Source organism: Marmota monax, unplaced genomic scaffold (assembly GCF_021218885.2).
Source record: "Marmota monax isolate L192 unplaced genomic scaffold, Marmota_monax_Labrador192_F-V1.1 WCK01_AAM20220418_F8-fsc00160, whole genome shotgun sequence".
In the NCBI taxonomy this organism is placed as follows: domain Eukaryota; kingdom Metazoa; phylum Chordata; class Mammalia; order Rodentia; family Sciuridae; genus Marmota; species Marmota monax.
In genome coordinates this window covers 3,427,946-3,438,785 of record NW_026694183.1, presented here as the reverse complement: position 1 = coordinate 3,438,785, position 10,840 = coordinate 3,427,946, and the positions used below count along the sequence as shown (strand labels likewise).

The 10,840-nt window shown below is 54.8% G+C and overlaps 1 protein-coding gene across 1 annotated transcript; it reads right to left on the bottom strand.

Annotated features, from left to right (window-relative positions):
- Window positions 1-1,132: 1,132 nt before the first annotated feature.
- On the bottom strand, window positions 1,133-8,000 carry Kdelr1 (KDEL endoplasmic reticulum protein retention receptor 1). The gene is made up of 5 exons (XM_046465887.2): window positions 7,700-8,000; window positions 6,938-7,038; window positions 6,541-6,699; window positions 2,775-3,027; window positions 1,133-1,880 (listed from the first exon to the last, which is right to left on the bottom strand). The coding sequence occupies exons 1-5, from the start codon at window positions 7,788-7,790 to the stop codon at window positions 1,846-1,848; spliced, it is 639 nt and encodes a 212-aa protein (XP_046321843.1). The 5' UTR covers window positions 7,791-8,000; the 3' UTR covers window positions 1,133-1,845.
- Window positions 8,001-10,840: the final 2,840 nt, after the last annotated feature.

Sequence of the window (10,840 nt, the reverse complement as noted above, 5' to 3'; positions counted from 1 at the left end):
CAGGCTTCTAAACAGAGGTCCCTTGGCTTAAAAGGGCACAGGCCGGGGCGGGGGGGGGGGGTGTGTGCTAAAAACACACAGAAGCAGTTAAACACAAAGGCTCTGGTGTCAGGAACTGCATATGCAAACTCCATCTTTGCCCTTACCCCACCAAGCCAGTTTCTTCATCTATAAAGAGCCCCCTCTTTAGGGAGGATAAGGGTCAAATGAGCTTATCCCGGTGATGCACAGGGCCTGGTACCTATTAAGGACTCAGGAAATGCCAGCTCCCTGCCTCCTGAAGCTTCCATGGTTATCCTGCAGAAAGAAGATCTGGAGGCAGCTGAGCAGAGTTAGGAAGTTCTCATACAGAAGTCTGACTAAAACGAGGGTCAAATCTAAATGTTTACAAGAGCCAGACAGGTTACCTAAGGGCAAGAAACAGGCCAGGTGTGAAGCCAATCCAGAGAGAGACCTAGAAAATATTTCATTTGCCTTTTAACGCTACACAAACAAATCAAAACAAAACAAACAAGACACATGGTGTCAGTCCAATAATGAACTACAGCAGCTCCACAGCCAAGTCCTGGGGACTGTGGTGAAATGCTCACATCCCCTCCATTCAGTGCCTGCCATCTGCTACAGTCCAGAAGTGCAGGCCCAGCACCGTCAGGCTGACAGCTCTCTTTTTAAGAGAAGCCAGAAATCCAGACTTCAAAGTGAAAATCTGGTTTTGAAAGGCTGGTGACCCATTCTTTTTTCCTTCCTTTCTTTTTCAAAAAAAAAAAAAACACCATGTGGCTCAACAAAATGCATCACAGTGCCATTCAAGGCGGGCCAGGGGCTACCCACTTGTGGCCTCTGACATACATGTTCTGGAGAGTCCTCCGCAGCCCTGAGGGTCTGGAGGGCCATCAGGCAGTTTCTACGACAAGATTCTTACAATCTTCAAGATTTTCTCCAAAACCTCTTCCCCAGCAGAGCCATAAGAATCAGGGTGCAGCTGAGTCTTGGAAAACCCCATTTCTCATCTTCCTGCTCCTCCCAGGCCTCTGGTCACCAGGGACAGTCCATAAGGAAAAAGCAGAAGCAGAGAGGGGTTGGGGTAGGACCCCACATATGCCAGAGAGAGGGCAAGGAGTAGCAAAAGAGGTATCATTTTCCTCTGTTTATTTCAAGAGAACAAAGAATTAACCATCAAATTCTGTACAAAAACATGGCATCAGAGCTGTGGCAACCCTTATGCCAGCCCCTTCCCATGCCTGAGCCCAGAGCCCCCCTCATTTGTGAAAAAACAGGAAAAAAACAAAAACTCAAATTCTGGGGGGGCATTATTATGAAAAATCAGGGGAAACTTTCCTGGGCCCCCCTTCTTCCCTATCCCCAACCCAGGAACTTGGGTGGAGGCGCTGTGGTCCTGGCCACGGTGAGAAGTGGGGCAGGCAGTGGGCAGTTTAGTGTTTGGCAACCAGTGGGGCTGTGGGCAGAACCTGGAAAGGCCTGAGGGGCTCGAGGACGGGAAGAGACCCCTGGCCCGGCCTTGGCCCATAGTACACTCGAAAACAGTTTATAAAAATTGGGGCCAGAGAGTAGAAGAGAAAGGAGTCATCAGAATCAAAAACTAAATAGTGGAAAGATTTTTTTTTTTTTCTTCTCTAAAAGGCAAAAAACTACAAACAGCCCAGGTCCTGAGCTCCCCAAGACTTGGGTCCTCCATTGCCCCCCACCCCAGCCCAGTAGGAGTGGGTATGGGGAGCAGGAAGAGATGGATTCTTTAAAAAGTCACCCCTGGACGGGAAGGCTCATCTTCTGTCACCTTCTTCTGCCTCCCGACACTGCCGAGGAGAGGGCTGGTGAGGACCAGGGCTATGCCGGCAAGCTTAGCTTCTTCCCCTTTAGGACTGTGGAGAGAGATGGGGTGGTGGTTAGCCTGGAGGCCCTGTGCATTGGGCTGGGCAGACATGCAGGGAGGGACAGCTCCCAGGACTGAGGATCATGACCTGAGGGGACTGGCAGAGACCACAGAGGGGTGAGGTCGGGAACCTTGTTCTCATCCCAGGGACGGAGCAATGGAGGCCAAGAGGAGGCCCCATTTCTTCCAGTGCTGGCTGTTTCTCTTTCTCCCTCTCTGGCAGGGCTGGTCAGGTGAAACCTCCCCCTCCCACCCTCAAGACTTACTCCTGGGGGCTGGGCACTGTCTCCAAGCCTCTGCTCATCACCTCTCTTTCCTTCACATACTAACTCCTGGGATTCGAGGTCTCTGCTTAAACACCACCTCCTCCAAGAGACCGACCTGCCCACGTCGGGTAGCCCCCACCCTTCGCAGTTCTCCATGAGCATCCTGGTTCCTTTCTTCCATAGCTTTTCTCAACATTGGTAATTCTCTTTCTTTATTCACTCACTGTCTCCCCAGGAGAATATAAGGGGAGGGAAGGGCCTTGACCACCTTTTCTCCTGCTACATCCCCAGAGCCTAGTGCTTGATGAATTTGTTGGACAGGTGGATGGATGGATGGATGAACGGATGGATCTCATTGTGCCCAAGTCCCCACCTGGCCTAAGCTATACTTGAAGCAATCAATACAGTCTGAAGACAGGAAGTCCTTGGTCCTCGGGGAGAAAAGGGCTGGAGGCATGAATTCCTAGGGGACAGAGGGTGCGGGACCCCAGAAGCCAGGAGACGCAGCCCTCCCTCCCTTGAGCAATACAGGGCTGAACAGATGGACGCCAGGCCATGGGGAGGGTTGGGGACAAGGCAAGGCAGGCCCCCTCCAGCCGGCCCTGCATCCTGGCTACCTTTGGTGATATAGAGGTAGAAGAAATCGCAGTAGAGGACAGTCTGGACCAGGCCAGCCACGATGGCGATGAGATCGAAGAAGCCCTCAAAGTGGTAGCGCCAGATCCAGTTGAAGAGATACAGGGTGCGGTAGACGCCCAGGGCAAACAGGTAGTGGCTCGTGATGGTCTCCGCCTCGCCAGTCTTGCTCACCATGAACAGTTGCGGCAAGATGGCCACCGACTCCAGGTAGATGGAGAAGGTCCAGAGGATCTGCCGAAAGGCCAGGGAGTTAGAGCAGAGGCCGGGGTGAGAGGCTGGGATGAGGGGGCGGGGCAGGGGAAGAGGCAGAGAATCCGCTGCAGTTATAGGCACAGAGAACTCCATCCTGGTGCTTAGCACATGCCCCATGCCATCCTGCCCTGTTTCAATGCAGCTCCTCTAATCCTCACCACTGCCCTGTGGCAGAATCATAACTATCAAACCACCCATCTACAGATGTGGACACTGAGGCTCAGAGAAGGTTGCTAGGACACTTGCTAGTAGCTAGAAAGCAGCAGAAGCAGGGGCTTGAACTGGGGTCAGTACCCATGAGCTCTCTGCAACTGGCCTCTCTAAAGGTGGACTGGGTTGGAAACTTGGCTTGGAGATTCCCTTCTAATACCTTGGGTAAGACACCAGACTCACAAGCCTCCGCTTCCACCGCTCTACAACAGGGCTGCTTTTTTGCTCCCCGAGCATCATCATTCAATCTTTAGAGACCTCAATTAGACAATGTTGACCCTGGCTTAAAATCCTCCAGTAGCTTCTTCCTATCACAACAAGAATTAAATCCTAGTGCGTTGGCCTTCAGCACCTGTCAATCCAACCTCCTCTCCCACTCCCACTTCACTCTGGGCCGCAGCCATCTGGGCCACCTCTCTGGTCCTCCAACATACCATGCTCCTTCCTGCCACAGGGCTTTTGCACTTGCTGTTGCCCCAGCAGGGAAATCTCTTCCCAGTGGTCATGTGCCTACCTCTTCCCTGGCAATAGAACTTCTGTCTCCTCCTGTGCTGTGATTCTATTCCTCAAGGGTAACCCTATGGGTGAGAATTCGGTGTACACCTGTCAAATCACTGTCTTATCTTCTTCCTGTCCCTCTCACCAGAACTGAACTCCATGGTGTCCTGCATCTTGCTCACCCTGGGGCCCAGCACCTAGCACAGTTCCTGAATGAATAAGAGAGTGAGTTGAAAAGGACCCCCCATGCATGTGGCATAAGCCACCATTTAAGAGTAGTGAAAACCATCTTCATGAGCAGGGCAATGGTTTCACAAGACAGGAGAAAGAGACTACAGACATCTGCCAGTCCCTTGTCAGTCCCCAGCTCTCTGAAAGTCCCACCTGGGGTGATTCATGATCTGCAGGATACTCGAAACCTGCCCTCAGAGAACAAAGCCAGGTGGCAGGTGTGGCTCCTCCTCAGCTGTTTTAGTTTGTGGGAAGGAAGTGGAAAACACGAGGACGTATTCATAGCAACCTCTGCTCCTAGGTGCATCCAAGGCACTGTGGTATGCACCTCAGGCTTCAGTCTTACCCTGTGAGGTAAGTCCATTATCATCCCTGTTACACAAACGAGCAAACTCAGACCCAAGGACTAAGTAACTTGTCCAAGGTCACACCAGATTCCCACCCAGGCAGCTGGACTCCAGGGCCTGCTCCCTTAACCACCCAAAATCCTCAAAGAGGCTCTTAGCAACCAGGTTTGGTTGAGGGTCTTGAGAAATGTACCCATTAAATTGATGTACACCCAACTCTCACTCATAGGTCTACCCTTGAGGAATAGAATCACAGCATAGGAGGAGACGGAAGTTCTGCTGCATTTATCTATTTCATGAGATCTGATTTTCCCCCTGGTACTGGGGATTGAATCCAGGGGTGCTCTACCACTGAGCTATACCCTAGCCCTTTTAATTTTTTCACTTGAGTCAGGGTTTTGCTAAGTTGCTGATTCTGGCCTTGAGCTTGCCATCTTCTTGCCTTAGCCTCCTAAAGCACAGGATTGCAGGTATGCCCACCATCCCAACATGATACCTGAATTTTTAAAGAGTATCTTCTTTCTATGATTAAAAGCATCATCAAGAAGCACAGGCTTTGGAAACAGGCAGACCTGAGTTCAAATCTTACAAATTCTCCCTCTGAGTCTCATCTTAGTCCTCTGAGAAATCAGAATAAGTACATCTCCCCAGGATGACCAAGAGATCAGATGGGATGAAGACTAGAATAGCCCACTCAGGCCAGGCGCACAGTGAGCAATGAAACTTTGCAGAAGTGACCTTTCTTTGTGAACATGGGAAACACAAAGGCTACAGTCAAGAGGCTAGGGTTCTGGTCTGGCTCCCACCTTGAGAAAGCCTCCTTGTCTCCTGCAGCCTGTCAGCCTCTCCATCTGCAAAATGGGTCCAGTAACCTCTACTTGGCAGGGTGGCTATGATTTAGTCAAGGGTATGGCTAAGTGCCCTCTGCAAGGTGACCACAGTATATTTGCAAAGTCAGCATCTGAAATCAAGACCAGGATTCCCACCATGGCATGATCTGATCCCCTGTAGCATTTCTGGAGACCTAATGGATAGTCGCCCCTGTTAGATTTATCTCTACCCTACACAGTGCTTTTATTATTCTGAATCTGTGGCTAAAATTTTACAATGACATCTTGCCTGAAAACTCCTGAATTACACCTTCTGTCGAAAACATCAGCACGTCCAGCCACCCAGGGCCAGTTTCCTACAGGGCAGGAGTAGGGAAGGAAGGGTTGCCCCAAATTTATAACTCCCGCCAGGCTCCAGGAGGCCTGAAATGGCAGACCTAGCATGGGCCCTCCCAAAATCCCTCCCAGGAGTTTGTACAGGCCCCACCAAAATGCCATGGAATAAAGATCACGGCAGTTAACATTTCAAAGAAAAAGTATCAGGCACAGCACAAAACACTTAAGTCACCGAACACTTGCTGTCATGGCATTCCCGCCTCATGCCAGACACTGGGCCTTACAAACATCAACCCTTACTAAACTCTTTGAGGGCTGGGGCTGCATGCAGCTCAACGCCAGACTACATGCTTAGCATGCCTGGAACACTGGGTTCCATCCCTACACACACACAAAAGAAAGAACCTATAAGGTAGGAACAGATTATCCCCATTTTACAGACGAGGAAACAAGCACAGAGAGGTGTGCGTGACTTGCCCAAAGTCCACTGCTGCTAAGTGGAAGGGGCAAGCTTCTCCTGCACACTGGTTCTAGGGTCTCAATGTATTTAACCAGAGGCAATGTTGTCACATCTCAATAAATCCTCACAGTGACCCGATTCAACTTTACAAATGGGGAAACTAAGTTATGCAGAGGTCAAATCACAGGCCCAGGTTCAGGCTAGTAGAAAACAGCAGATCTAGGATATAAGTCCAAGTATCCGTGCCCCATGGTCCCAAGTCCTGAGCTATTCAGTTGGGTACTATCTAGGTTGGTGACCTTGGACATTTAGACTCCCTAGATTTCAGTTTCCCTACTTCCAAAATGGGATTGTTGCAAAGTGAGTCCATATCTGTGAACTGCATAGAAAATGTCTGGTTCATAGTGACTGCCGCTGCTACCCTTAACACTATCAGATTCCAGAGCCTGTGCGAGGAGCATGCAGGTCCTAAAATAAGGAAGTCTCATCAACCCCCATGGAAGGAAGCACTGGAGACTCCCTGCTATCAACAGTCCTTTGGCCACAATCATCTGACCATTGCAGGACACCAGGGGCCTACCTCCAGAGGAGTGAAGTCGTGGTTGACCAGGAATGCCAGGATGGCTGTGGGGACAACAAGGAACTCCACCCGGAACGTATCGTGGTTCCCATCGTAAGTGGCTTTGAACTTGCTGTAAATCATCCAGACCGTGGTGAAAGAGCAGGCTATGTAGACCACCTGATGAGGGGCATGATGACAGGGTGTCTCAACTCACAGAGCAGGATGGAAGCACAGCCCCCTTCCTACTCAGAGGCAGAAATTCAAGTCCCCAGCCCCTGCCCCGTCAAGAATCCAGACCCTCAGGCCCAGGAGCCCAAGCCTCAGGCCCCACACCCACTCTTGCCCACTCTTCCCTGGGACCCTCGCCTGGCTCCCCTGCCTCAGGGGGCCCAGGGAGGTCGTGTGGAGACTTTACCTTCATGCACGTGTTGTAAAGTGAGATGTAGTTAGTGAAGAGGTCCAGGTAGCGGGCAGTGAACACCACAGCAAACAGGACCTGGCTCTTCCCTGAAATCCCTGCGGTCCAGACAGAGAGAGGAGGAGGAGAAGGAGGCTGAAGCGGGCTGCATGAGCAGTAAACTAAAGCCTGGGACGAGCCTGGAAACCGCTCTGGAGTGCAGCAGTCCCAGGAGGCCTCCCCAACCTCCTTTGCTTCAGCAGGGCCCTTTCCCACGGCCCACAGCCAGGGGGCAGCCAGTCCCAAAGCTACTCTAGCCCGAGGCTCCAGTCCCAGTCTAGGCCTCACTGCCACTTCTGGCCCCCTCAGGGTCCTCCCACCATCTGGACGGAAGGTGGGGCCTAAGGAGGACCCTGCCTGACCTCAGCCCCCGGAACCAGTCACCTCCCTCTGGTTCCTTCCCGGCCACCGCGGTCCACGTCACCAACTCATAGCCACCTCCCCGCCTTCCGTGGTTCCCTGTTCCCAGCCCGGAACCCCACAGCTGCCCAGATTGGGGCTGTAGGAGGCTAAACTGGAGGCCTGGAAACACCCTAACATGTATGCACCTCCACCCGCGGTCTGGGGAAGGGAGTTGACCCCCTGCTGACCCGGGACATGAAGAGGGATCCCCAGCAAGCAGCGGGGGCTGGAACTTGTTCCCCTAGTGCTCCCAAAGCCTTCCCCCTGTCCTGGGACGCCCCCCGCAGTCTGTCCCCTCTGCCCGGGTGGGCCTCTCACCGGCACACGAGCGGGACTTCCAGATTTTAAGCAGTAGCAAGATGATGGCTAGGAGGTGGGAGAGGTCTCCCAGGAATCGGAAGAGATTCATGGCTGGGGGGGCTCTGGCAGGGCTGAGCTGGAGGGAGGCAGGCTGGTGGGGGCTGCCCCCCGGGGCTGCTGTTCTGGCGGGCGGCGGGCAGAGGGGCGGGAGAGGGACCCTCCGGTAGGCTCCACTCCGGGGAGGGGGTTCTATGAGGGGGAGCCGAGGCCGGAGCTGGCGGCCGAGCTACAGCGGGGAAAAGGGAGGAGGGAGGGAGGGGGAGGAGTCCGGAGTGGGAGCTCCGCCCCTGAGGGCGGGCTCCTGTCTCTCGGGCTCCCCCTGTCGCCCACCTCCAGCCTTACAGAGCCGGCGCCGAAAAGCGCCCAAGGCTGTGTCCTATGAACTTGCAGGGTCGCTCGGATCTGACACTCCCAAATCCCGCACTTGATCCCCTAGGCCATCTGTGCCACGGTAAAGGACAGACTACACCAGCCAAGCCTCTGCCCTTCACAGGGATTCGGAGGCTGGCCTCTGAACTTTAAAAACCCAGGGCCCAAAACAATAACAACAAATCCTTGACCAAGACCAAGAGGCTGGGCGGTAGTTTCTGACCTTCTCAAGGGCCCTCTCCAATCCACCCAAAAGAAAAAAGGTGACCCGCCCCCATCCTCTCCTTCCTCATGCCCTCCTTCCTTAAATCCAAGAGTCCAGGCCCCAGCCCTCCTCCCTCAGACCCAGGAGTCCAGGCCCCAGCCCTCCCTCCCTCAGACCCAGGAGTCCAGAGTTCCTTCTCCACTGGGACCCAGGAATCTGGGGCCCCTCCGTCAAACCTTTTAAGTGCTCAGGCATTTTGACACTCTCCTTGATGAAACACCCTCAGGAACCTGAGACCCATGGATATAACCCTGGGGAAGGCAGTCTGCTGAAGCCTCTGAGGAAATACCTTCATATCACTTCTTTTTTACTGATGGACCACAATCTCCAATATCCAGAAGGAAAGCAGTGTCTGCTCCATCATAGACACAGCAGTCCAGACCACAGCCTGGTCCCCGAGGTTCCACAAGACCACATTCTCATCTTATCCTTCCAATTGGGGTGTTCCTGGTGTTTCTATAAAGCTGCCCAGACTGTTCTGGGAAGTTGTGTGGTGCAGGACACCTGGGCCTGAGAGTGGAGGCCGAGAGAGGGAGAGTGAAAGAAAGAGAGAGAGAAGGTAGAGGTAACTGGAGCAAGAGCCGGAACCTGGCTCAGGAACTCCTGAGCTAGTCCGAGTGTAAGTTTTGCCCTTGAGCCCATTAAGTGAGACTCTTGTTCCCTTCATTGCCAAGGTCTGGGAGGGCAGGGCTGAAGGTACCCATTCCTGAAAAGGAAGAAACTTGGGGACTAGAGTTTGAATGTTAGAGGAAGAAAAGGATTGTGGCTCCAGATTCCTGGGATTCCGATGCTTGAGCCATAAAATGGTTGGGATGAGACCCTAAGTTCCAAGGAAGGGGGTCATGGAGGTGAGGGGCTGGGGCCTGGACCCCTGGGTCTGAGGAAGGAGGGCCTGGGGGTTTGGACAACTGGCTCTACCATGGAGACCTAGTTCACAAGCCTGGCCTCCTGGAGCAATAGAAGCCAAATGATGGCTCTTAGTATGGTAGATTTTGAAGTCAGAGAAAGGACTCGTGCTTCCCACACCTCAAAGTGAGAGTCAGCAACCCCTGGCCTGGGAATCTAGCTCGTGTCTCCATAACAGGCTCCGAGTCCTTGCCTACCCTCCCCCTTCTTCCTCCCTTTTTATTTGCAGCCCCTCACTGCCTTGTCCCAGGAGAAAGGGAGAAGCTGGGAGCAAGGTGGGGGGCGGCCCCCTCCCCCAACCCTGGCAGGAGGAGGGGTCCCCAGGGAGGCCAGGAGGGGGGGCTGTGGGTCTCCCGGCAGGGACCGACGGGGACTGAATGTTAATCGCATCCCAAGTGAGTGTGTGTGTGCGAGAACAGAGCGAGTGTGCGAGTCCCTCCCGCTCGGCTCCTCCAAGCCGCGGCCGCCGCCGCCGCCGCCACCCTCCGCCCGCAGCCTTCTCGGCCACCGGCGCCCAGCTGGGGGGTGTCGGCCTGGGTGGGTCCGCCCGGCCCCCAGGGGTCTCTCGTGTGACTGCCATCTGCCCGGTGAGAATGTGTGTCTGGGTCTCAGGGCTGGCTGTGGGGGGGTGTGTCTGTGTTAGGGCTGCGGCGGCCGAGGGAGGAGGGGTCTGTCTGTCTGTACCGACCCTGAGCCGCCTGCTGGCACGTCGCGGGCCTCCCAGTCCTTCCCCTGAGCCCCCAAACCTGGATGAATGGTGTATACCTGGGTTCTGTGCCTCCTGCCTGCGTCCGGCTGGGTGTCTGAGTATCCCCGGCTGCCTGTGTCCTCCTGTCTATCCGAACAGCCCCTGACGGCAGCCGCAGCTCGGCCCCCATTGGACCCCTGTGTGTGTGTGTGTGTGTGTGTGTGTGTGTGTCTCCCTCCTTGAGCTCCGGGGGTGTTGAGGGGGAATCCCAGGGAAGTGAGGCTGTGCGTGTGTGCGCGTGTGTATGTGTGTTTCTGGCTGTGTTTGAGAGTGGGGGCGCCAGGGGAGGGGTCTGGAGGTGACCAAGCGAGGAGGGGGCAAGCGGTCCCCAGACAGACAATCTCCCGCTTCTCACGCTAACACGCACACCAAACACCCGCTTCAGAGGTGACCCAGACAGACAGACAGACAGACACAGACGCTGGAGGGAGGGGGGCGCAGAGGGCATAAAGCAGAGGGGTGCGAATGAGCCAGGGAGAGGCGGGATGGGACACATGAACTGGGGGAGGAGCCGGGGCTGAAGCAGCAGAGGGGGGCACCCCGGTGGGTGGAGGGGGGATCCCCGCGGGGTCGGGGCCGCAAGAGGACACCCCGACAGCCTCCGCAATGTCCGGGGCCCAACTTCCAGCGCAACATGTGTAGCCTCGTCCTCGCCTAGTCCGGGTGGCCGCAACCTTGGGGAACAGACAGGGCAGGTCAGGACCAAGGAAGAGGAGGGAGAGACGGAGCCAGGAACAGGCAAGAGGTCCCCACCGCCGCAGCTACCGCTACCGCCGCTGCTGTTGCTGCCGCCGCCCCGGGGCCTGACCCC